Below are 27547 nucleotides of genomic sequence, written 5' to 3'. Positions count from 1 at the left end.
TCATCTAGTCAGTGGCCCACAGCCCTAACTTGGGTGCTGCCACCCACAACAGAGCAAGGTTTTCCCTTCACAAATGCCTTTGGAAAGCCCGTACTTTCTCCAATAAAAAAAAATATATTCTTTGTCTTTTGGCGTCACCTGCTATCATTACCAACATTGTGGACAGATTTTTGTAAAAGGGTAAAGAAGACTTCATGTCCCAGAATGCAAAACAAAAACACTAGACTGGGTGAGCTATTCATGCATGAACTCCAGAACCGTGAGTAAGGCCTCTGCTAGGTCTCTACAGTCGGTGCTGTAACATTAGGATCACGGCAATACTACGGAATTTTGCACTGGACTACTAGTACCTGGCAACATAAAGTAATTACTGTGTAGAGCGTCATTAAGGGCATTGTAGCTCTGCTGGCAGAGCCCTCAGGAGCCAGTATATTTTATCCTAAAGTATATGACGATATTAAGTATTAAGCGCTATATAAAAAACAGATATTTCCTTACGTGTCGCCTTCGTCGGTGAGGAAGGTCCAGGGGTTGGCCGCGGGGTCCCGCAGCGGGGTGGCCGCGGTCTCCCCGCTCCTCTTCTCGCCCTCCAGCGAGCAGTCGGAGCGAAAGCTGTCCAGGAAGCCCGAGTCCACTCGATCCTCGTCCGGGGCCTCCTCCCAGGACTTGGAGCCGGGACCCTTCCCCTGGGCCGCAGCCGCGGCGCACTGTCCCCCCTCGCTGCAGGTGCACGGGCCGCCCTGACGGAAGGCCATGTCACCCCTAGCCTCCCCCGAGGGGTGCCCACCGCCAACTGACGCCCTCACTGGACAGACGCGCTTGTTATCCTCAACGAGGGAAATTCCCGCCGCCCGAGGGATGTTTTCTGTCTCTGACTCGGCAACAAGGGAATTTGCCCGCAGGTGACGGGGAATGCCTGTCGCTCTCGCCCTACCGGTTGTGCCAGCAGCGCAGATCGCCGATGTTGTTGAAGCTGGGTTTGTTTTTGGCGTGAGGGGGCGTGTTTTTATCCGAGGGCTCGCTCGTTCTCCTTGACAACAGAGCTGCTGCAGTCAGCGATAGCCTTTGTCTGATATGAGCGTCTCTGCGTGTCGTGTGCCCCTCTCTTGTTCATATGGAGATCAACCCCCTGTGGCACAACCCCCTACCCACACCAGGCGGATTAACCATGGCCGAAGAAAGCACCATAGCGGAGTTCTCATCTTCTTAACTCCACGAGGGAGCAGTTCTGCCAGTCCAGATGTTATTTTTTTAAATTCAATGTTACCTAGTCTTCTCTATGCACTATAAAATCAGGACTATGCGTTCCAGAATGTAACTATATGCCTAGACTATTTGAGCTGTTCACACAGATAGCTGGAAAACGGGAAACACCTGCACAAGAAGGGGAATCACTAAGGCTGCTTTTGGCCAAATCTGCTCCACCATCCCCCAAGAGGTAAGGTGAAAGTCAAACGTGAGGAGGCGTTGCCCCTCTTTTTCACTTCCTAACTCTGTGGTGTTTTGTATGTTTTCTGTGTGAAACTCGCGCTATTGCCATTCTTGTGTGTGCCTGTTTTTGCACTTTTGCTGCCTGCGCTGTACTTCTGTGTGTTTTAGGGAAGATAGTGCCGTTGCTGCCAACTTGGTACTTGCTCTGTGGGTATGTGCGCGAGAAAGAATGCACTTAGTTGTTACCTGTGCCTTTTCCGCCTGTAAAAAGCCTGCAGTTCTGCTACAGGCTGTACCGGAGAAGAAGTCATCTCTGCTGCCACCCTACATTTATGTTTGTGGGGGAAGCAGGCACTACTGTTGCCCTTGTCGATACGGTTCCTGCAGTGCCGGTTAGTGAAGCATGCACTGCTCTTGCCAGCGCTGCCTGTGATGTGTAAGTGTGGCGAAAGCATGCCTTTCGGTGCTCATACTGCACCTACGCCATATCCGTGATGGAAATGAGTACTGCTGCTGCTTGCACTGTGCCAATTCTGTTTAATTGAGAAACTTTAGACAAATCCGAATTGTGTGTGCTTGAAGCTTGCACTGCTAATTTCCATGCTGTACTTTATCCCTGTGAGAAGAAGAAGATTTATTGTTTAGTTACTTAAAACCATAACACAAAAAATAAAAATAAACACTATATAAAAAGGTCAAAACAAAAATAGAAACATTTCTAGTATTGCTAAGTTTCCATAAAATAATTATATACATTGTTCAGTCATTTCGATTCGCACTCAATAGGAGCTCGTTTTAAAAGATGGTTGAGTGTTGCTACTTAAGATTTTGTATTGCTCCAGTGTGAGTAGAGCAGCGCTTGATGCCGTTGTAGTCCATTGTCAGGCATTGAGCCTGACCACCTTCTGTAGATCAACAGGGGGGCAGTGCTGGTTGTTTACATCCTGCTTTTGTGACACCTGCAATAGAAACTTTACCAAGGCACAATTCAACTGTAGGTCACCAGGTGCAAAGCACGCCGTTACTGCTTGGCTCCTTGTCTGTATGCCTTTTTCATTAAATTTGCTGTTCAGTAGGGCTTTTCGTTCTAGTACAAGATGATTGCATGAACAGAGGACATGGAGGAATCTTCAGTGTCCTCACAGCACAGGCCGCAAATAGAGTTGGTTATATCCCTCAACCAGGGGGCCGTATTTAAAGCGAGTGGTAGGAGACCAAGTTGGTACTTTAAGAAATCATCCTTTGTTCGTTTCGAGAAGCCCTGGCCTAGGTATAGCTGTGGTGTCGAAGACGTGTAGGTGTGCAGGGTCATCCAGGCTTGAGACCTCAGTGGGAAGGCTGCTTTGTCCTCCAGTAGTGACTGGAGCCTAAAGGCATTGTGTGGGATTGGGGTCCTCCACAAGTCCGTTAGCCCGGTCTTCTTAAGTGAGTCATCTAAGTGGATTCTGAACAGGGAGGTGTTCTTACGTTCAAGCTCTTGCCACAAATGGTAGTTGAGAATGCCCAGGGAGGCACCGTGGGCTTTGCTCCAAAAGTTTATGTAGGCAATGGATCGAGCCAGGGAAGGTTCAGCAGACCAAACTCCAGTCTCCGTTGGGCAGGGGAGGTGAATCTGGGGATGTTGAAGATCTTCTGGTAAGCTTTGCTCACTGCACAGTTTAAGATATCAGAGTCCCTGCCTCTTTTTACTTCACTCCTGTATGTTATAGTGGGGAGGAGCTTGGCTTTTAGCACTTTTAAGAGGGGGGTGTATGAGGGCCCATTCAGAAGGGTTTTTATTCTTTTTAGGGAGAGTGCTATGGCTAGGCTTTTTCCCATTAGGCTTTTCCTTTGATGCACGAAGTGCCCTGATTTGTCAACAGTGACTCCAAGATATTTGTACTTATCTGTTTGGACCAGTCATGTCTCACCCCAAAACCAGGCTCTCAAGGGTGTCTTTGACCTAATTGACAGTATGCATGTTTTGCCAAAGTTTGCTGTCAAGGTAATTCGTAGCTGTGTAGTGCTGAGTGGCTTTGAGTAGTCTTTGAAGGCCTATTTCCCTGTGGCTGAGTAGTACGAGATTGTTGGCATACATGAGGTATGGTAGCTCAAAGTCCCCAATTTTTGGAGGGTGCAAGTGCACCTGCTAAGTCTGCTAGATATAGATTGAACAGTGTGGGGGCCAGAACGCAGCCCTGTTTAAGGCCTTTGGTAGTAGGGATCCGCCTTGAGAGATGAGTGCCTGTGCCTTATTTTATCTGGACCCATGTGTCCTTGTGGAGGGCTATTATTAGGCGTATACGTGGGTGGGGAAGCCCCCAGGTTGCAAGCTTCTTCCACAGCCGGTTCCTGTCCACATGGTCGAATGCAGCCTTGAAGTCAACAAAGCATAGGTGGAGCTGACGTTTCAGTGTTTTTGCTTTGTCGATTAAGAGGGCAGTGGCCATGATGTTTGTGATGGTGCCGGTATGTTTGGAGAATCCTGTTTGAATCGTAGGGATTATTCCCTTTTCAGTAGCCCATGCCAGCAGATGATCCAATAACAGGCCTGCCAAGTACTTTGCGTCATTGTCAATTAAGGCTATCAGACGATAGTTATCAGGGAGCGACCTGTCCCCTGTTTTAAAGATGGGGGGGATTATGGACCCCTTCCAGGATTGCGGTATCATTCCTGTCAGACCTATTTCCAGGTAGAGGGGTTCAAGAATCTTTTCCCAGAAGGGTCTATTGTGCTTGAAGACTGCGGGCGGGAGGCCATTTGGTCCCGGGGCACCATCTCTCCGTCCCTTGGTGTAGTGCTTCTGTTCTTATCTCGTGTTCAGCACTTACATAACATATCAAGAATGCACTTCTGAGTTCAAAGAAGACTTTTATTGTTGTTAATTCTTCCCCAACCGCAATTTCGTAAGTGACGAATTATTAGATTTCAAGCACACGTTCAATGAAAACACAGTTTGCAATATACACAGCAGGTTATATTTATAAGATATTGAATGCAAAGCAAAACAAATACTTCACCGTGTGAGAAACTATTTACAGCTTCATCTTTCTAGGGTCTGCAAGTTGATGACTCCTTGTCAACTGCGAGAAAGAGATTTATCTACACACGGGATGCTGGCAACTGGCGCCAAGTTCCAGCACGAAGTCAGGCAGATTCGAATCTAATTCTCTGAAGCCTGTGACATCCGTTACAAAGGTGTGCCCCCTCCTCTCAGACTCAGGAAAACTACGCAAGCCTTTGGAGATTGGCCAGATCTCCTAGACTGCTCCTCTTCCCAGGCTCGAGCAGAGAGAAAAACACTCAATGTACCCTCTCTTATCAGGTCTAGTCTACTGTGAGAAGAAAACAGCTTGGTTCATCTTGTGCAAAAACACAGCTTGGAAAAATACGGCTTGGATTCTCAACTGCAATGTCTAACTCCACGTTAAAGGCAATAGGCAGCTAACCTAAATATCAAATGCAATGTCTAATGTCATATCAAAGCCAATAGGCAGCTGAGCTGAATACAAAATGCAATATATAATATCATGTCAAAGCCAATAGGCAGCTGAGCTGAGTACAAAATGCAATGTCTAATATCATGTCAAAACCAATAGGCAGCTGAGCTGAATACAAAATGTAATATATAATATCATGTCAAAGCCAATAGGCAGCTAAGCTGGATACAAAATGCAATGTCTAATATCATGTCAAAGCCAATAGGCAGAATACAGAATATAATGGCTAATGCAATGTCAAAGCCCATAGGCGGCTAAACTGAATACATCATGTCAAAGCCAATAGGCAGAATACAGAATGTAATGGCTAATGCAATGTCAAAGCCAATAGGCGGCTCAACTGAACAAAACATACAATGTGCTACTGGTGAACATGGAGCAACTAATATGCGCAGTGGTGAAACACAAAGTCATTGGTCAAACAAACTTAATCAATGGCAGGACATTCCACCCTTTGACCAATTAATTTTTGTTTCACATATCTCGTTTCAAACAAAAACAAAAAACATCAGCACAAAAAACATTATCAGCAAGTCAGATTTGAATGATCAAAGCAATCCCTGTAAAGCAATGGAAGTGAATTAACACATTGATCTTATAACCTTTCACATCAGATACGTCTACACAGAAAAGACTGAATGAGATTATAGTGTCTCTAATTCAACAGTGTTAGCAATTTGATGTGGCATGAGTTCTACTCATGTAAAGGTGCACGGTCCATCTGAAAGGTTTGCTGGAAGGTAAGCAAAAGTCAGAGTTCCATACGAGAAGGAAAAAAAACCCCAAAAAACACAGCTTAGTTCCAGTGGAAGAATGCAATCAAACAAGTTAAACTTGAACTGAAGGCGCAGTTTGCGCAAAATGGATCCATGGTGCTGGCACTTTACTCAGCCAGGTTCAGGTTGGGGGTTCGGTCCCTTCCCCGACCCCACACGCACACACCCGAAGGGGGACCACACAGCACACTCAGGGACAGTGGCGAAATGTGGTAGGATCTGCAAAAGAAACAAGTATGACTTTTCTTGCAAATAACATTTGTCATTTAAACTGCACCCTTCCTCTTTCTTTCCCTGTTTTATAATCAGCAGGACGTTTTTGGGGCTCTTTGTTATAATTTCTGCAGATTCTGGAGGGTCACTTAGGGCTTCAACCCACACCTCAACACTGAGGTTTTTATCTGCTGCACCACAGCTTCCCTTTTCTTGCACTGTCAGAAGGGCTGGGGCAGACTCATTCTTTACCAAACCTCCATTCACTGCACTTTTGACAAGTTGGGCCATTCTGTCTCCAATTTGTATGAATGAATCAGATTCTTTTCTAGTTATCAGCATAATTTCGATTTTTCCTTGGTAATTTGCAACAATCACTCTCCCTAAAACCTGATCAATTTGCCATATCTGTCCTGGTAACTTTTCTCTCCCCAACTGCTCTGTGACTGCTTGCATGACAGATTGCTTTTGTGCGTGCTGCACAGTTTTTATCAAATCTAGGGGAATGTGCATCTCTCTCATCTCTGCCCACCTGTAAGTGGCTTTTTCTCCCAGCTGTTCACATTTCTGGGGCACCCACTTAGCCATCCCCACTAAGGCAGAATTCTGGGTGTACACTTCTCTCTCTGAATTTTTCTCTTTAACATCTAAAAGGGAATTGAACCAGTTAGGTGCAAGCCATGTGGAAAACCAAACAGCTAAACCATTGGCAATGAACCAAAAATCAGTGTAAAAATGACACATCTCACGTAGCTCTTGCTTTAAAATCTGACCCACATTGTACAACGCTGTTCCTTCTCCTGTGCCATAAAATAACATTTCAGTCAATGAATCATTAGTAAAACAAACATGCTTTTTATCTTCAGTGGACACGAATTCAAATGGTGCACACAATTTCACTAGTGACTCTTTTACCTGTGGTACTCTAGCCCTGTCTTGCAAGTACCAGATCCAGTGTATGATCCTAGCTAGGGGCACTCTTTTCTTTCCTTGTTCTTGAATTACATGTACATCAGTATTTTCCTCTTGCTCTGCGCAGAAACCTAAAGTCTGCATTATTTCATTTGCCAAATCACAAGCGCGCAGCTTCATATTATTTTTCACAGTGACCATATACAAAAGTGTTAGGATTTCACTCAAATGAGGGCTATTCAGTTTCCAAAAATCAAACAAGCTAATGAAACTCGGTGTCTCTTGCTTAGTGCAAACAGTAAGCAACTCTAAAATCTTTCTTTTTACTTGTGCATTTTGCAACGGTAACTCGTAAATCACATTCTGAGCTCTCTCGTTGTCGTCCGCGTTATCAGTTAAGGAATGCACTTTGACTGCCAAAAACCCTGGCTCACACGAAGGCTCAGAGCAGCTCGAAGCTGTCTTAACCCCCTCATTACTGGAATGGGCATTTTTATAACTTTCAGCATTATCTTGAATTAATGTATTCTGGCTAATTTGCTCACGTAAATTCTCATTTTCATGTTCCAACTGCCTACATTTCTCTGTAAGCAGATAAAGGTATCCAAACCTTTCTGTCATCATTGCCTCCAAAAGGCACATTTTCTAAATATGCTTCATCACAACAAAAACTATTTCTCAGAGCACCATCAGGCAGTTTAGCTACACATGCATTTTCAAACATGGTCTGCCGTGCTTCTGTAATTCTCCAAACAGAAAACAATTCACAGTTTTTCATAGCACCATCGGGCAGTTTAACAACACATGCATTTTCAAACATGGTCTGCCGTGCTTCTGTGATTCTCCAAACAACAAAAAACAATTTCTGTAATTCTCCAAACAACAAAAACAATTACACTTTTAAAGTGTGCACGTACAAATCTATCAATTCGTCAACACCTTAACAACCTCTTAACCACCCCACTTCTGGTACCAAATGTAGTGCTTCTGTTCTTATCTCGTTTTCAGCACTTACATAACATATCAAGAATGCACTTCTGAGTTCAAAGAAGACTTCTATTGTTGTTACTTCTTCCCCAACTGCAATTTCGTAAGTGACGAATTATTAGATTTCAAGCACACGTTCAATGAAAACACAGTTTGCAATATACACAGCAGGTTATATTTATAAGATATTGAATGCAAAGCAAAACAAATACTTCACTGTGTGAGAAACTATTTACAGCTTCATCTTTCTAGGGTCTGCAAGTTGATGACTCCTTGTCAACTGCGAGAAAGAGATTTATCTACCCACATGGGATGCTGGCAACTGGCGCCAAGTTCCAGCACGAAGTCAGGCAGATTCGAATCTAATTCTCTGAAGCCTGTGACATCCGTTACAAAGGTGTGCCCCCTCCTCTCAGACTCGGGAAAACTACGCAAGCCTTTGGAGATTGGCCAGATCTCCTAGACTGCTCCTCTTCCCAGGCTCGAGCAGAGAGAAAAACACTCAATGTACCCTCTCTTATCAGGTCTAGTCTACTGTGAGAAGAAAACAGCTTGGTTCATCTTGTGCAAAAACACAGCTTGGAAAAATACGGCTTGGATTCTCAACTGCAATGTCTAACTCCACGTTAAAGGCAATAGGCAGCTAACCTAAATATCAAATGCAATGTCTAATGTCATATCAAAGCCAATAGGCAGCTGAGCTGAATACAAAATGCAATGTATAATATCATGTCAAAGCCAATAGGCAGCTGAGCTGAGTACAAAATGCAATGTCTAATATCATGTCAAAACCAATAGGCAGAATACAGAATATAATGGCTAATGCAATGTCAAAGCCCATAGGCGGCTAAACTGAATGCATCATGTCAAAGCCAATAGGCAGAATACAGAATGTAATGGCTAATGCAATGTCAAAGCCAATAGGCGGCTCAACTGAACAAAACATACAATGTGCTACTGGTGAACATTGAGCAACTAATATGCGCAGTGGTGAAACACAAAGTCATTGGTCAAACAAACTTAATCAATGGCAGGACACTTGGCTAACTGGTTATGTATAGTGACTGAATCGGTGAGTAATGAGTGTGTAGTCTTTGGTGAGGGCCTGTGTAGAGGAAGAATTCCTGGTGAGATCATGCTTTGTGTGAGCATTCTAACTGATATTGGTCAGTTGAAATGAAGTCCAAGATATTTGGCTCAGACAGCTTCTTGTATTTGCGATGTAATGGCACCATGGAATGGGTGGGTGAGGTTGCATACTGTGCTCCAGAAGCATGCGCTGTTATTAGTCCTTGCATCCAAATGTACCCTGGCTTACAAGTCTTCGTTGCAGCTACTATTGATTGCTCCTTTGAGCTTCTTCAGTTCCTGTTTGTGGTGCCTTAGGTTTGTCAGAAGTTCTGGATTACCCGGGCTGCCACAGAGTCGCCTTATGCTGGATTAGATTTTTCTCTTTGCATCTCGAAGTGCTGTCCTATGGGCTTGCACCAGGTGAGTTGCTGCTGCAGGAGGTGGCGGTCGCCTATTGGTGATTGGTACCGCAAACATTCCGCTAAGCCTGGTTGTGAGTTTTTCCCATTTCTGCACTTCGCTATCGTTAGCTGTTTCTAGTTTGAGTGCGAGATCCATTGCTGCTTTGATAAGTTGATCAATGTTTGATTGCCCACATTTGACACGCTTGTAATTTGTGGTAAAAGTGGTGATGTGTGCAATGTTCGTTTTCTCCATTTTGGTTATCCCCAGATTGATGGATTATTCCTGTGGCAGTGATCACTTTTGCACGTGTTGCCTAGCTGAAAAGAGGCTACTTGCTTGAATAGTGGAAGAGAAATGAACGTGTAGTCAATTGTGGTGGATGCTGTTGTTGAAAAGTATGATGCTGCCACAGGAAAGTCCTCAGTAAATCTGCCATTCAGGGCTCTTAGCTGTAACAGTTCTAAGCCATTGAGCAGCGTCCTGCTGATCTTTGTTGGACGGCCATGTTTGTTGGCCCCTTGTGTGGGGAAGTCCCAAGTTTTTTAAATAGCAATTGTGGTTTCATCTGTTGAGGATCCTAGTACGTGCAGATTTAAGTCACCTGAGATGATGATGTCGGCCACGTCTGCTATGATGCCTCTGCTTATGTAGTTCTCGAGCAGAGCCACTAAATTATAGGCATCACTGAGTTTGAGGTGAAGGTAGGTGTTTACAAGAAATATCTCTGCTGCTGACACACTCGTTGTGGCAGCAACTGACACAGTATTGATGGAGGAGCAGGTGGAATGCAAAGGGGTGATAGTGCTAAGGAGACATGGGTGGCCAGGCCACCTTGCGGATGTCCATACTTCGCTATCCTGGTGGCTGGGGTAATGAAACACATATATCCCCGCAAGTGAAATGGTTCCTCCAGCCAGGTTTCCTGCATTAATATGATGTCAAAGGTGCTGATGTATTGGATGAAATCGGAGTCTTGAACTTTGGAGAGGAGGCTGTTAACGTTCCATGAGCACATATGGAGTGTCTCCTTCATAGATGTAGAGCCCATCTTTTTATCTGAGATTTGTCACCCTTGCCTGTTGCAGTTGGTGGTTGTTTTTGAAACCCACCTTAAGTCATCATTGTTTGAGAAGGGGTTGACTGAGGTGATAGATTTTTGGGGACGAGATTCCCCTCTAGCAGTCCTGGAGGAACTTGAGTTTGCCGGAGAGCAGCCCGAGCGCTCCTAAGTATGGAGCGTGTACGGGGCAGGGTTCTAAAGCGGGATCCAGTGATAGCAGGGGAGTTGGGTAGCCAACCTCACAGTACGTGGTAATACTGATACCCCAGCGTTCGAAGGTTGTACTTTCTCCTAGGATTGTTTGGGCAATCATGCTTGTCTTCCATGTGGCTTTAGTGGGTTCGGGAGCAGTGGTGTTAGTTGGGTGGAGAAATTCAACTGCTAGAAGATCAGTTGAGTTGAGGCCGCTTGTGGAAGGGATATGTGAGAGTAGCCGAAGAATGTTCCCCCTGTTCAGAATGTCACCAGATCCCTTGGATTTATAATGAGGGTGAAAGATTAGTGAGTTGGTGGTTGCCGAAGCTGGTTGAGTCTGGAATTTCTGCAGAGGATGCCGAATGATCCCTGGGGAGGAGTCTTCTCCCTGGTTCCAGCAATTGTTAGACCTGCTGGTTGTGGGGTTTTCCACTTGTGCGTGATATGTGGGGCTAGGTGGTGTAATAGTCGCTCTCAGGGCCTGAGGAGGAGGAGCCGTTAGCTGGGCCAGGAAGGGGTTGGGGGAAGTTACTTGTGTGGATTGACAGTGACTTCCAGAAGGTGCAGTTCGGAGTCCCCCGGTGTTGCCCGCCCCTTCTGCAGACCAGGGGTGGTTTCTTTTGGCAGTGTTTTTCTGCTTTGTGGCCAAATCTAAGGATGGAACCACCAAGATTGTTGTTGGGGCATGTGACCTGGGGGACATAACGTCTTTGGAGGCCCAGATGTTGCGTATTGTTAAGTTGGGTGCTGCATCTGGGATTACTCCATTCCCTGCGATTCGCTTCTTGCGACCTTCCTCCGCTGAATGCGTCTCTGCTTGGCGTTGAGTTTCACCTTGGCGTTGCTGTCACCAGGGATACCAGATAGGAGTATGTCCCTTGAAGGTGACGGTACGGTTACTGTTGGAGTCAGATTGCAAGAGTTTGCGATTACTGGAGTCTCCTGAAAGGGGATGAATACTTGAAGAATTTATTTCTACATTGAGATATTTAGCTTCCACATGTAATTTTGGGGCCTCATTAGACATTTCCTTACGTGACCAATTTGTTTACAGCTGCTATTCGAAAAAATTCCAAGAAAGGCTATTATCCTGTATAGATCCAGCTTTAAATGAAGTTCTAGACTTAGCAAAAAGTATAGAGCGATCTATTGTATCTACACAAGCAACCTCTCTGGATAGTTCAGCAATGTCTTCCATTGCTATTAATTCAGTTAAAAATACTGAACAGGTTGATTTAGTTAGACTCAAGCAGAATAGTAATGTTAGAAATTACACTATGAAAAATAACTTGTTTTGTTACAGGTGCGGTTCATAGTCACATTTGGGAAATTTTCAGCTTTGTTCAGCTGTGGGTAAACGTTGCACAAAGTGCAAAAAACAGGACACTTCCATGGTGTGTGTATAATGAGCATAGAGGTAATGAAAGTTCATAGTGTTGAAGTGTCAGTTGAAGACGTGGCTTGTGATTTGGCCAATTTAATATTAACTTTAGAAGTTAATGCTGAATGTGATTGCAAAATCAGCGATCCTGTATGTCAGGTGAAGTTTGGTGATACTATTACTATTCAAATGATGTGTGATTCTGGGGCATCCATCACAATAATTTCTGATAACTTGTTTAATTCACATTGGAAAGGTACAGGAATGTTGAGGGAACCTGACGTTCATCCTAAGGCGTACTGTGACCAAGATATTGACTTGGTTGGATATTTTGAACAACAAATTACATGTTTGGGATGGCAAGCGATCACTAAAATGTATGCAGCTGTTAAAGGTCGGCATTCATTGGATGAAGGGATCTTGCAAAATTAGGACTTATGTTGGTTCCAGGCGCTGATTCGCCTGTCCGAGTGTCTGATGTTACTATTTCTTCAGTACACGCTGCAGAATTAGTTTCTCAAGAAAGTATACTTAAAGCTTATACTGATTTCTTCAGTTATAACATTGGTTGCATTAAAAATTATGTTCATTCCATTAAACTTAAAAGCAAAGCAATTCCTGTTGGGCACAATCTGCGACCAGTTCCACTAAGTATCAGAGCAGAATTGAAAGTATTACTGGAAAAAATGTTGAAGAATGGAGTGATTAAAGAAGCTGGTCCATCAGAATGCGTGAGTCCCATTGTTATTGTCCGTAAAAAGGACAATAGTATTAGGCTCTTTGTTGACCTTCACAGCCTCAACAAAAATATTATTATTGAATCTCATCCTTTACCTAAAATACATAAACTGTTAGCAGATATTAGTACTGCTAAGCATTTTTCCTTGTTAGACCTCAAATCCACATACCATCAAATGCCTCTTTTTGACAGTTCACAGGATTTTACTACATTTGTCGCCCCTTTTGAATCTTATCTTTTAAATTTAATAGGTTACCATTTGGATTAGCTTCAGCAGCTAGTGTCTTTCAGAGGTTGATGGACACAGTATTGGATGCCATTTTCGGGGTGCAGGCTTTTCAGGATGATATTCTTGTTTTTGCAAATAGTCTGTCTGAACATAACATAATTAAAGCTCTAGTCCTTGACAGATTTTCCCTCTAACAAATGTAAATTTAATGTTCAAAACATTAATTACTTGGGGCATAACATTAGTCCTGATGGTATTTCTCCAAAATATTCTCTTATCAAAGTGATTCAAGATGCACAACCTCCAAAAGATAAGGACACTCTTAGATAATTTTTAGGTTTAAGTGAATGTTATTCCCAGTTTGTGAAAGGTTATGCTTACATTGCACAGTCACTAAGAAATTTACTTAGAAAAGGGACAAAGTACATTTGGGCCAAAGAAGTGGACGAAATGTTTGCTGAAGAATATGATTGTATCTGCGCCAGCATTGTCACCTTTTGTTGCTGGTAAAAAATGTGTCATTATTGTGGATGTAAGTCAGATAGGTCTAGGAGCGGTTCTGTCTTAGATTGAGCAAGGTAAGGAGACCACTGTTGCCGTTGCTTCATGTTCCCTCACTAATGCTGAATCGCATTACAGCACCATAGAGGGTGAAGCCTTAGCATGTTCATGGGCAGTAGAAAGGTTTAAAAACTTTATTTGGGGTGTTCGGTTTGATAAGTTTACTGATCACAAACCATTACTTCATCTTTTGAAATGAAATGGTTCTGGAAGAGCATTTTCTCATTTAGCGAGGTTACTTTAAAAATTCCGTGAGTATGATTTTATTCTTCAGTATATTCCTGGAGGTAGGAATGTTTATGCAATTGTTTTTCCAGTTTGCCAGTTCCTTATGAAGCAGATATAGAAAGTTCAGATGAAGGTAATTGTGTTATTGCTCTAGTGGAGGACATTGTACATAATTCTGGTTCATTTTCATATAAGGATTGGATTACAGCTGCACAAGAAGACCAAACATTAGTAGAGATTAAAACATTCTTAGAAAAAGGATGGCCTAGAGAAAGGAATGTTAATCCATGTTCGCGTCCATATGTGCAAGTATCTCATTAATTAGCCCTTGTTGATGGTGTATTATTGTGTGATGATCATTGTATTCTTCCAGTTTTGTTAGGAAACAATCTCATTAACGAGGGTCATAAGGAGCATTTAAGAATTAGTAGTACCTGTAAAACTCTCAAGCAAATTTATTGGTCGCCTGGCTTGGAGTCTCAAGTAGCTAGGTTTGTAGATTAATGTACAACATGCTTGATTTTGGATGAACATTGGAAGACTATTATTACTCCACTTTACAATGTTCCATTATCACAGGACGCTTGGCAAAAAGTAGCTTTAGATTTTGCTGGACCTTTTGAAACACTTCCATTATCACAAAGGTACATGATGGTTCTGGTTGATTATTTGATAATTTTTCAAAATGGCTATATGTTGGTTTTATATCTATTCCCAACACTTAATATATTTTAAAATGTTTCACTAATATTTTCTCCATTGAAGGGGCACCTAAGGAATTAGTTACTGACAATGGCACACATTTTGTATCACATAAAATGAAATTATTTATTGAGCAACACCAAATAAAACATATTAGATTGGCATTATTCTCTCTTTCTGCTAATGACTTGGTGGGTCGCATGAAAATGTTTCTCAAAGAAGGAGTACAAACAGCCTTGGCACATGGTGTTGAAGTAAAAAAAAATTACAGCAGAAAATGTGGTCATATTGAATTACTCCCCAAAGTACCACAGTGGTGTTCTTATTTGTTCTTTTATGTAAGAGATTTCCCAGGTGTGCCATTTGTCCAGACTGGATGAGGAAGTTTAACAGGAACAGGTTAGAAGATATGTCTGACCTTGATACTACAGGGCAAAGGAATCCGATCTGATCACAGGAACTATTTAATTAGGAAACACAGAATTAAGGATGTTGACTTCATGATTAGAGATTGGGTTCTAGTGAAAATTCCTACGAGAGAAAAGAAAGGTCATTCTAAGTTCATGTCACCTGCACAAGTTGAGAACGTTTCAAAGGATTCAGGGTTGTTAAAAAATAAAGGTTGGTGGAGTAAAAGAGATCTTATCAAAGTCACACGTGATCAAGCAAGTAAAATGTTAGCAGCCAAAGATGCGGATTCATTGTCAGGTTATGTCTTGATTGAGGATCAACAAACAGGAAGTGATAGCGACAATGCTGATATATGTTTGATTTAGTAGATGTTTCTGAAAGTGAAGTGATGTCATCACCTTGTACAAATAGTGATCGGGCACAGCATCAAGCTCGAATTGTAAGAGTCTTGCCCACCTCTGTTGGTGAGAAATACAATGTGGGTATGCCTATCAAGTTCAAGGATTATTATATTTCATGAGTTTTTTTACTTTTGATTTTTGTTGTTTTTCACTGTCGTTTAAAAAAAAGTGGGAAGGTGTTGTGTGCTTTTATTGTTATTTCAGTTATTGTTATGTGAATTTTACTGGTACTTTGCTCGTGCGCACTCAGGTGACTTCTGTGCTTGAGATTGCATTTGAATACAGTAGCGTGTTATCTCGTTGTTTCCTTTTGAATATGGTCTCGTGTTTAGTTTATGTTTAAGAGACATTCATGAGTGCAATTCGTGTGGCAGTGTCTTCGGTTATGGCATTTGATGCTTTTCTCTTGAAGACTGCGGTCTCATGGGTTGCTGGTTCATTGAACCTTGTAAGAAATAAAATGGACTACCGTCTACAACGTTTCGTATGTGGATTTATTCTACTACAATAAGTGGGAGACCACATATCCCAGTGAGTGAAGGTTGCACCACTGGTGCTGTCCCTGTACTCTGTGGTGGAATATGCACTGGTGTTGCCCCATTTACATGATCTGTTAATGGGGACAATTTAATCTGCTGCTGCCCATGTCTTCTGCGTGTGACTGAAGTGTGTTCTGGGTGCTTCACTTGTTCTCTGAGGAGCGGAGTCTTGCACTGATGCTGCTCGTTTTGCACCTGTTCTCTGTGTGTGTGAGAGACAGAAGCCTGCTCTTCTGGTATTCATGTTGTACTTGTTCATGTTGTGACGGGTGATTTGTTTAATTGCTGTTTATGGTCTGTGCATGATGGAATTTTCACTACCTTTGCCTGGGCTCTTCATTTTGTGTGTATGCGGAATCCATGCACTGCATCCAGACACGATTAACGTGTTCTTTGTGTCTTTGTGTGAAGTTTGCTCTTCTACTTTTAATGCTGGACCTGTCGTGGTGTGAAGGATGCTTTGCTTCATTTCTGTTTCTGTTCTGCATATAATGGAACATGCACTACTACCTGTGCTCTTCTTGTGTGTGTGAGGACAGCTTGCACTGCTCGTGCATATGATTGACTTGTTCTCTATGCAAGGGAAGCCTCCTCTGCTGCTGCTTATGCTGCACCTCTTCTGTTTGTGGATTCTTTTATAACCTAGTTCTCTGTGTGTGAGGAGAGCTTCCTCTGCTTCTCTCTTTTCTACTTGCACAGCTGCTGGGCATGTTTAACATGTTCTGTATACAACAGAAGCTCGTACTGCTGCTGGACATGATTCACTTGTTCTGTATAGAAGGATTGCTTGCAATTCTGCTAAACATGATTCGCTTGTTCTCTCTATGAGGGAAGCTTGCACTGCTGCTGGACATGATTCACTTGTACTGTGTCCAAGGGAAGCTTGCACTGCTGCTGGGCATGATTCACTTGCTCTGTGTATGAAGAAAACTTGCACTGCTGCTGGACATGTTTACCTTTTTCTGCGTACTGCACTGCTGCTGGACATGATTCGCTTGTTCGGTGTACAAGGAAAGATTGCACTGCTGCTGGACATGATTCACTTTTTCTGTGTACAAGGGAAGCTTGCACTGCTGCTGGGTTTGATATGCTTGTTCTGTGTACAAGGGAAGGCTTGCTCTGCTGCTGGACATGATTCATTTGTTCTGTGTACAAAGGAAACTTGCACTGCTGCTGGACACGATTCACCTGTTCTGTGTACAGGGGAAGCTTGCGCTGCTGGTGGACATGATTCACTTGTTCTGTGTACAAGGGAAGTTTGAACCTCTGCTGGTAATGGTTCCCTTGTTCTGTGAACAAGGGAAGCTTGCACTGCTGCTGGACATGATTCCCTTGTTCTGTATAGAAGGAAGGCTTGCTGTGCTGCTGGACATGATTCACTTGATCTGTGTACAAAGGAAGCTTGCACTGCTGCTGGACATGATTCGCTTGTTCTGTATACAAGGAAGGCTTGCTGTGCTGCTGCACATGATTCACTTTATCTGTGTACAAAGGAAGCTTGCACTGCTGCTGGACATTATACACTTGTTCTGTGTACAAGGGAAGCTTGCACTGCTGCTGGACATGATTCATTTGTTCTGTGTAGAACGGAAGCTTGCACTGCTGCTGGGCATGATTCACTTGTTCTGTTCAAAGGACACTTGCACTGCTGCTGGGCATGATTAATGTGTTCTGTGTACAAGGGAAGGTCGTACTGCTGCTGGATATGTTTCACTTGTTCTGTGTATTATAGACGCTTGCACTGCTGCTGGACATAATTCACTTGTTCTATCTATGAGGGAATATACAAGGGAAACGTGCACTGCTGCTGGACATTATACACTTGTTCTGTGTACAAGGGAAGCATGCACTGCTGCTAGAAATGATTCACTTGTTCTGAGTACAAGGGAAGCTTGCACTGCTGCTGGACAGGGTTCACTTCTTCTGTGTATGAGGGAAGCTTCCACTGCTGCTGGACATGGGTCACATGTTCTGTGTATAAGAGAACCTTGCACTGCTGCTGGGCATGATTGAATTGTTGTGTCTACAAAAGAAGCTTGCACTGCTGCTGGGCATGATTAATTTGTTCTTTGTACAGGGGATGCCTGCACTGCTGGTGGACATGATTCACGTGTTATGTGTACAAGGGAAGCTCGCACTGCTGGTGGACACGATTCACATGTTATGTGTACAAGGGAAGCTTGCACTTCTGAACTGCCTGTTTCATGTGTTCTGTGTACAAGGGACGCTCGTACTGCTGCTGGGCATGGTTACCTTGTTCTGTGTACAAGGGAAGCTTACACTGCTGCTGGGCATGTTTCACTTGTTCTGTGTTCAAGGGAAGCCCGCACTGCTGCTAGGCATGATTCTCATGTTCTGTGCACAAGGGAATATACAAGGGAAGTTTGCACGGCTGCTGGACATGATTCACTAGTTCTGTGTACACTGGAAGCTTGCACTACTGCTGGACATAATTCACTTGTTTGGTACAAAGGAAGCTTGCTCTGCTGCTGGACATGATTCACTTGTTCTGTGTACAAAGGAAGCTTTCACTGCTTCTGGACATGATTCACTTGTTCTGTGTACAAGGGAAGCTCGCACTGCTGCTGGCCATGATTCACATGTTCTGTACAAGGGAAGCTTGTACTGCTGCTGGACATGATTAACTTTTTTTGTGTAAAAGGAATGCCTGCACTGCCGCTGGACATAGTTCACTTGTTCTGTGTACAAGGGAAGCTTGCACTGCTGCTCGACATGATTAAACTGTTCTGTGAATGAGGGAAGCTTGCACTGCTGAACATGATTCACTAGTTCTGTGTACTTTGGAAGCCTGCATGATTCACTTGTTCTGTACAAGGGAAATTTGCACACCTGCTGAGCATGGTTCCCTTGTTCTGTGTTCAAAAGACGCTTGTACTGCTGCTGGGCATGATTCACTTGTTCTGTACAAGGGAAGTTTGCACACCTGATGGGCATGGTTCCCTTGTTCTGTGTACAAGGGAAGCTTGCACTGCTGCTGGGCATGTTTCACTTGTTCTGTGTACAAGGGAAGTTTGCACTGCTGCTAGGCATGATTCTCATGTTCTGTGTACAAGGGAATATACAAGGGAAGTTTGCACGGCTGCTGGACATGATTCACTTGTTCTGTGTACACTGGAAGCTTGCACTGCTGCTGGACATAATTCACTTGTTTGGTACAAAGGAAGCTTGCTCTGCTGCTGGACATGATTCACTTGTTCTGTGTACAAAGGAAGCTTTCACTGCTCCTGGACTTGATTCACTTGTTCTGTGTTCAAGGGAAGCTCGCACTGCTGCTGGGCATGATTTGCATGTTCTGTGTACAGGGGAAGCTCGCACTGCTGCTGGCCATGATTCACATGTTCTGTACAAGGTAAGCTTGTACTGCTGCTGGACATGATTCACTTTTTCTGTGTAAAAGAAATGCCTGCACTGCCGCTGGACATAGTTCACTTGTTCTGGGTACAAGGGAAGCTTGTAAATGTAAGCTTGCACTGCTGCTGCACATGATTCACTTGTTCTGTGTACATTGGAAGCTTGCACTGCTGCTGGGCATAATTTACTTGTTTGGTGTACAAGGGAAGCTTGCACTGCCGCTGGACACAATTTCCTTGTTCTATGTATAAGGGAATCTAGCACTGCTGCTGGACACAATTCACTTGTTCTGTATACAAGGGAAGCTTGTACAGCTGCTTGACACAATTCACTTGTTCTGTACAAGGGAAGGTGGCACGGCTGCTGAATACGATTGACTTGTTCTGTGTACAAATGCTACTGGACATGATTCACTTGTTCTCTGTACGAGGGAAGCTTGCACTGCTGCTGTCAATACAGCCCCTTTTCTGTGTATGAATGCACTTGTTCATGTGTTGCCTGTTCTTCTACTGTGAGGGAGGGAATCTTGCATTGCTGCTGCCTGCGCTTCCACTGTTCTCTTTGTGTGAGGACAGTCTGCTCTGCTTCAGCCTGGCTGTAAATGTTTGTGTGTGAGACAAGTGTGCCTATGAAGCTTGCTCTGCTTTTGTTGTTCTGTACTGGTGAAGTTCCACTACTGCTCCCTTTTTAGGGTCGAGCCTCGAGTACATGCACTCGTATTCGAGATGCTGTTGTGTTCAGTAAAGGGCTTGGAGCCTGCCTATCACTCGCCATTTGTTGATTTGTGTAGCTGTCTTCTTTACTGCCTTCTAGTTAGTTAAGGCACGACTGGCATAATTTCCATTCCCCTGTGTAGAGCAGGGATCAAGCACTAATTGATTTCAACTTAATTAGTGCCCTTCCCCTGCTCCGGACGTGATTGCGGTACTATTTTCTTCTAACTTCCAGTGCCCAGCAAGCAGAAGGTTTGTGACTGGCAAAAACGTGCCTAGCAGGACAAACAAAATTGCAAAGCTTTATTTTTTTAAAACTAACCTTATTTTATTTTGTTCAGTTGTCTTTTCTCAGGTTCACTCATTTTTTTTTTGTTTTTTGCTCGTGGGCGTTGTTGTCAAAAGATGACAATTAACTTGTTTGAAATATGCGCGACCTATTGCATTACAAATGCTTGTTTATCTTTGTCTTTAGATGATGAATGCTCGTTCTGTTGCTGCACACGGTCTACCGGCTGTGTGTGTGTGAAGTACGTTTGCTGTGTTGCTAAATGGATCTTTCCTACTCTATGTCTGCCCTTTTTCAGTCTAACAATGTAATTGTTATTTTAATGATCACCTGCAGTAGTACAGATTGTCTGTTGTTTATACTGTCTGAAAGCTAGCTACATCAAACCAACATGAACTCCCAACCTTGAGACAACCGAAAATACACCAAATAAATACTGGTCAACCCATAGTACCTCTTCTGATGCTGTGATGTAGCCCTCCACCTGAGGTGCGACTTGGCCATAATGTTGGTAGAGGTAACCAAATTAATCGTGGTCTCACAGGCACTGATGGAGTTTGAGGTGGGGAATGTGATTTGGTGAGCAGTGCTCTGTGTTTTTAGTCTACGGTTTGTCTTCATATTGCGTCTAAGGTTGAAATGAGATGCATTTTAGTTTTGGCTATCCTGGCCTGTACCATGCACTCATATCCCATTCCTGGTCCTGACTCATTCACAGGGCTATCATGATGCACCTCAGAATAAATCTCCAAAATGCACACCAGGCCCATCAAGACCTCTGAGGAGGTACCACTCTCTAGTTTGACTCTCATAAGGCACCAGCCTCCCAGTATGATAATGTTACAATGTACATATAGCCTGACCTACAACAAACACCGCCATCCCACTCCTGGGCCCCTATGGTTCTTCACACAGTGAACCCTTTACAGTGACCTGCCCCAAGCCTTGGTAGCCCAGTATCAAGAGCATAAAAGAGAACAACTAGGAGAGTTGTGCAGCTGACATAACTATCTGAGTGTGTAGCATGAACAAGAACATAGCTCGACATAAATATTGTGTTCTATTGTTCCCAGAAATATCAGCTCCTGGGTGTTACCAATAGAAAATATACACCCTATTTCAACAACATTTTTGCAAACAATGTTTGGAGTACAATATTTATGTTAGACAACGTTTCTGTAGATGATATTCTGACAGACAACCCTAGGTGTAGCTAAAGAGTGTGGACTCTACTATGAGAAGGGGGAGCTCGGAAGGTTAATGGACATGCTGCAGAGATTTAAGTGTACCCTGAAGGTGAAGATCGAGGGTTCAAATTTGAGTTAAAAAAAGCGTGTCAGGTTTATATAAATGCGGAAAATATAGGAGCGTTCGCCGAATTTCCAATAGTAGTACGTTAGATAATGGAGTTATTGCACCCCACTGGCGTAAAGTAGCTTAAGTGGTTAATTTGCTTCTTTACCTTGCTCTGGTATCTTTTAGTCGTTAGTGCGTACACCTTGTACCAACTCAAATTGTTGTTACAGCTGTTCAACAGTGGAAGAATGGAGGTAGTTTTTTTGTTTTGCAAATGCTGGAAAAAAACAAAATGGCCATCGTCCATCCTCAGAAAGCTTTCCACCTGTAAATATCTTATAGCATTTCTGGTTTGTAAAGTGAATATCCCTACACCTTGGTTTATGCCATCTCACAATATCTAATTGCTGATTGGCGAGCCGTCATCCTAGTGCTCACTGATCATCTAAGCTTTTGAAAACCAACATACAGTCGAAGATTAAACTCGTGTTAGATTCTTTTAAGGGTAACACCTATAAATACTTCTGGTTGAACAGAGAAATCCAAGTTCACTAATCCAGCAGTCTCCAACCTTTTCTGTAATAACAACTAGCTATATTCCATGAATATTATTCTGCGCTACTGTTGTTACTATTGTAATAGTGAGCATATCAGACAAGATTACATTAGCAACCACCATAAACAAGATTACCAGCAGTGATCACCTCAGTGCCACAGACAGGCTTGCCACCAGTAATGTAAACAAGCATTTGCAATGCAATGGGTCTCGTGTATGCTTGAGTTAGAGCTATTAGCGTTGTAAAGTCCTAACTGGACTTTTCTTGCCACATAAATTGAAAATGAAAAGTAAAAGAGTTGACATAAGGAAGCCAATTTAAAGCACCATGGCCACCATGAGCGCGAAGGAGAGACACAAAAGGGAAAAGAAGTTTGTTCGCAATCAAATGTATCAGCAAACGTGCAATTATCCATGTAACAGGGTTGATGGACAAGGCGGTAACAAAACTAACCAAGGAGGGACAAACGTAACCACTTACCAATGATAACAAAAGAGTTTTGAAAGGCAACCCCATGAACTAGGGATAGTGATGGGGGTGCAGTGGACCTGGTTAAAAGCCCACAGATAGATTACAACAGGTCGAAGCGCTTGCGAGCTCGACCTAAAAATTGACTTTATCAATTTGGAATGCTGCTTCGTTGGTAATACATAACATCTATAGCTGTAATAACCCAGGTACAAAGGTAAAAAACATGAGTCATAAACTAAGTTCTCTCTAATTATTTGCTTGTGTGAGGCAATGGAATGTTTGTGGGCACAGTTTTTATGCACGCACAGCAATGTATTGAGAGTAGCCATTATGTAGCATGTGAGTTCCCACTTCTATGTGATGGTTAGGAGGGAAATGGTAGGACCCATGGTACTTATTGTTTTACGTAGCAAATGGTGCTAAATTGTGAATTTGAAAATTGAAAGCATATTTAATGCTATCTCATCTAAAAAGCCAAATAGTTTAAAGACTGCTCCGAAAGGGAGCTTTTGAAATAATCTAAGCTCTTTAATATTCCTGGAAACATTGTTTCTCTGTAGCAGTAAAATATCTACTGGTAAAGAACCACAGCTTTTCCAGAAGCGTTCGAGAATATTTTTGTCGGCACGTCAATAAATAAGATCAGAGCAACAATATTGCAATTGGGAACCCATGAAAAAGAAGAAACATTTCACACTGTATACTTTATTCAATAACATTGATTGGTTGTATTGCATTTGATAAAAATGGTGATAACTCTTTAGGTGCCTCTCTATTTTAGGATGGGATGTAGGTGCTGCTATCCAGGGATGACAGACCTGTTATGGCCTCGAACACCCCAGAATTAAATTGCTGACAGGCCTGTCTTGAGCTGGTAAAGATAAGTGTGGTCAGTTAACCTGAGTTGCAACAGTGTTTTTAGGGGCAGTCAGATGGCCCTTTTTAGATTCTCGTAATTTCCAAATTTTATGGTTTAATTTGTGCCCTATGAATTTTCTATTAATGAATTTTTACAATAATGATTTTAACACTGAGATAGTGACTGCTCTTATTTATGAATTGGTTAAGTTTATTGACTTACTGAAGAAACCAATAGCTTTGCTGTGGATGGGTGAACATAATATAAAAATTTGTTTTCAATTTGGCTCTTGATCCTGTGGCTTAGTTGACTGTTGTGGAGAGGCATTAACCAATTTTTGCCATTCCCCGTATGGGGATGCACTTAATCATCTTCTAGTTAATTATAGTCTGCATTTAGCTTTGAATTCACTATGGGGGTTATTCTAACTTTGGAGGAGTGTTAATCCGTCCCAAAAGTGACGGTAAAGTGACGGATATACCACCAGACGTATTACGAGTTCCATAGGATATAATGGACTCGTAATACGGCTGGTGGTAAATCCGTCACTTTTCCGTCACTTTTGGGACGGATTAACACCTCCTCCAAAGTTAGAATAACCCCCTATGTGTCTTCTCAGTCTCATGTTATAGGAGGTGGGCTGAAGTTGAGTCTGTTCCTTCAGGTCTATCTGTCACCCATGTCAAGAACAAAGGTGTTGTTAAAAAATTGGCAAATATTGATGAAGATCATCTGCTTTCCCCTCTGGTCACTGGAAACATGTTGAACATCCTGACCTGCCTAGATGAGGAAGCCACTGTTACAGATCTCATTGTCAGTTACCAGGGTCTACGTGTAGCGGCCAAGGAGCTGCTGACAACCCCTTTCAAGCCCCAGAAGGTTAAGGCTGCACATTGGTTAGATGCAAACTGGTCTAGGGCCCGCAAAAACGTCTTGTCAGACCTAAAAACAACCCACAGATGTCAGGGGGATATTCACTTGTGTCTGGCAGCTTACAAAATGAGCTAGCACCAGGAAGAAACAGCTTTGGGAGAAGGCCTAAGGAACTCTTTTTTAATTTGCAGGGCTGGATGTAGATATTTCTCCTGACGGCTGGTTCTCCCATTTGTTGGGGGTCTATGGTGGTAACACCTTCTCTCAAAAGGCGACAGGGGTTGAGGGGCTGCTCTCCAATCATTTGTCGTTAGCACACAAAGAGGTTATTAGTGTTATTAACAAAAGGCCAACAGGTATGCATAGAGCCCTGACGGGGTCACTAATGACTCTTTTTAGGCTACTATTGATTTGTGGGCACCTATTCTCACTAATCGTTTCTGTGCTGTTGCTGTCACCGGCCCTCCCAGTTCTTGGTCTCATGTCACAATTGTGCCGATTTTTAAAAAGGGTGACAAAGGGGACCCGAAGTGTTACCGCCCTATTTCTTTGATCGATTCCACAGCCAAACTAATGAGTATGTTTTTATTAGACTTTTTGGATTACTGGGCCAAGGCTAATAATGTTATCTCAGAACTTTAATATGGTTTTAGACCGAGTGTGGGAGCGCTAAAGCAGTGCTTACATTTTTATCTTATAATCAATAAATACTCATTTGCTAAGTGCAGTGCTGTATATGCCACCTTTATGGACCTTAGCTTGGCTTTTGATCTGTAGATTGGCTTTTGAACCATAGTAAACTATGGGACACCATGATTGATCTGGGGGTGGAGGCAGACATTACCCTCTTTTTAAAGCAATTCTATGGTAAGTATCCATGTGTGTCAGATATGGCACCAATGGAGAGACAACCATACCCTTTCACATTGGTAGAGAAGTTAGACAGGGTTGTGTTCTGGCTCCCTTTGTTTCTCCTATACAATAGTGGCCTGGAAAAATATCTCCTGAACTATCCTGTTGACATCCCATACATTGACTCTCGCCCTATTCTTGTAATCCTATATGCAGACAATGTCATCCTCATGGTCCGGACCCTGTCTGATCTTGAGAGGTTATTGGATAGGTTCTCAATTTTTATCACAAATCTCGGTCTTACAGTAAACCAGTGTAAGACAAATATAATGGTTTTCAGGTCCAAGAAATTCAAGAGCAGGTCATTCACTGTTAGCCATTATGAGATTTGCCATGTTTCTACCTTGTCCTATCTGGACTCTGGTGGCTGGTCTGTGTTAGGCCAAAATAGGGCAGCTATGTTTTGGAGAAGTGTAGAGGCCCTTCTTAAATTTGCAATTAAAATAGGCCACAAGCCCATCAAATAACTTTTCACTGTTTATAGAACTAGATGTCTCTTGATTGCCACATATGGTGCCGCACTGTGGGGTTTGCGACATTATGACATGGTACAGAAAGTGGAGAACAGAATTTTAAGTCGTCGGTTGTCAATCCTCCAATATACCTCCACATATTTGTGCCATTCTGAACTGGGACTGGATTACATCAATCAATCTATTACACTCTGCCCTGCCCTACTGTGACTGTCAATCTGGTCCAGCCCCTTAAACAACTTTACATGCCAAGTCGCAGAAGATTGTCTACATCTTGACCTGGCAAATAAAATCCACTGGTTGATGTATATCAAGGAACTAAGTCACATCATCGGTACTCATTACCTTTTTGACAGTCCTAGTGGTTTGCCTATTTCGTTCAGGATTGTCTAAAAGAGAGATTCCTTGACTTTTGCCGTTTATCGGGAATAGGAAAGGAAGTCAGGAAGACCTCTGTGGGAAACTATTCTTTGCTCACTACTAACCCATTGATTGACTGGTACTTGGTTTGGGTTCCAAATAGTTTCCACAGATACCTGTTAACATTTCTGAGGTTCAACACCCTGCATTTTATGGTGGCCTTTCCGTCATCGACCTCATATCATATGATATTACCTCCTTGCCTCTCTGATGATCATTTTGCACAATGTACATTGCACTTACTGTTTTGCTGCAAATATTATGCTTCACCTTGACGTTGCTTCTTGCTGCCCAGTTCGAAAGATGCAAACTTTAGGCATTGTAAAGAAGCTATGGTTTATATCCAATCATTACCCTTGTTGTACATTTGCTGGGCTGCAGAGACATTTCTACTGTGTGTCATAAAATTGCAGAAACTGTTGAATTGATTTTCATGATTTTTGTCAGCATCTGTTCTATATATATATATATATATATATATATATTTTAGGATAGAAAATGCATTTGTTTTTATTGCTTGTATTTGTACTTTTATGGTTGATGTAGCCAGCCGAATAAAGTATGATGTGTGTTAGACCTGGCATCCTTGGCATAGTCTCCCTTAACTTTTTGCCACTACCTCCCAGGTTGTTGCTGTGTGCTAGTCTCTGTTTTTGCTGTTTTTGTAACTCTGGGCACTTTACAACTGCTGACCAGTGCTAAAGTGCAACTGCTTGCTATATGAAATTGTATGAGTAATTAGCTTTTCCATAATTGGCATATTTGATTTACTAGTAAGTCTCTAGTAAAGTGCACTAGAGGTGCCTAGGGCCTGTAAATCAAATCCTACTAGTGGGCCTGCAGCACTGATATTGCCACCCACGAGTAGCCCTGTAAACATGCTCAGACCTGCCACTGCAGTGTCTGTGTGTGCAGCATTAAACTGCCAATTCGACCTGGCAAGTGTGCCCACTGGCGAGGCCCAAACCTTCCCTTTTTGTACACGTAAAGCACCCCTACGGTAGGCCCTTGGTAGCCCCATGGGCAGGGTGCAATCTACTTTAAAGGGGGAACATGTACTGATGTGTTTTACATGTCCTAACAGTGAAATACTGCCAAAATCGTTTTTCACTGTTGCAAGGCCTAGCTCTCTCAATGTTTAACATGGAGACTGCCTGAGCTGATAGAGATATGTTAGTTTGAAAATGCTACTTTTAGAAAGTAGGCATTTTCTTGCTTGAACCATTCTGTGACTCTGCCTGTTTGTGGATTTCCTGTTTGGGCCAGACTGACAGTTGGGCTGTTTGTTAATATCCTCTAGACAGTGATACAAAGGGAGCTGGGGTGTAGCCTGCATATCCCGATGAGCCATCTGGGCTAGAGTGGAAGGAGGAGTGGTCACTTACACCTGAATGGGCTTTGCTTGCCCTCACATAATGCAGTCTCCAACCCCCTGGTGTCTGTCTGGGGCCTGGCCTTGGCAAGGCAGGGTCCTGTAAACAACATAGACTTTTCTTTGAAGTTGGGCAACTTCAAAGGCAGAAAGGGGTATACGTATTAGACCCAAAACCCCAGACTTTAGATTACTTCAAGATTTGCTTCTGGAACCAAG

The 27547-nt window shown here is 43.0% G+C and overlaps 1 protein-coding gene and 1 long non-coding RNA gene across 2 annotated transcripts in view; one reads left to right on the top strand and one right to left on the bottom strand.

Moving 5' to 3' along the window:
• Positions 1-1086, bottom strand: part of LOC138259932 (NF-kappa-B inhibitor epsilon-like) — a 53757-nt gene extending 52671 nt beyond the window's left edge. Inside the window, exon 1 of the mRNA XM_069207922.1 lies at positions 499-1086. Coding sequence (XP_069064023.1) covers positions 499-755 — 257 coding nt within the window. The 5' untranslated portion in view covers positions 756-1086. The remainder of the gene's footprint in view (positions 1-498) is intronic.
• The window catches only part of LOC138259933 (uncharacterized), a 196633-nt gene continuing 170138 nt past the window's right edge, over positions 1053-27547 (top strand). The window contains exon 1 of the long non-coding RNA XR_011198777.1: positions 1053-1438. This is a non-coding gene — a long non-coding RNA (uncharacterized lncRNA). The remainder of the gene's footprint in view (positions 1439-27547) is intronic.

The sequence above is a fragment of the Pleurodeles waltl genome, chromosome 9, assembly GCF_031143425.1.
Source record: "Pleurodeles waltl isolate 20211129_DDA chromosome 9, aPleWal1.hap1.20221129, whole genome shotgun sequence".
Taxonomy (NCBI): domain Eukaryota; kingdom Metazoa; phylum Chordata; class Amphibia; order Caudata; family Salamandridae; genus Pleurodeles; species Pleurodeles waltl.
Note: the sequence above shows the minus strand (reverse complement) of the source record. Positions and strands in the feature narration are given on the sequence as shown.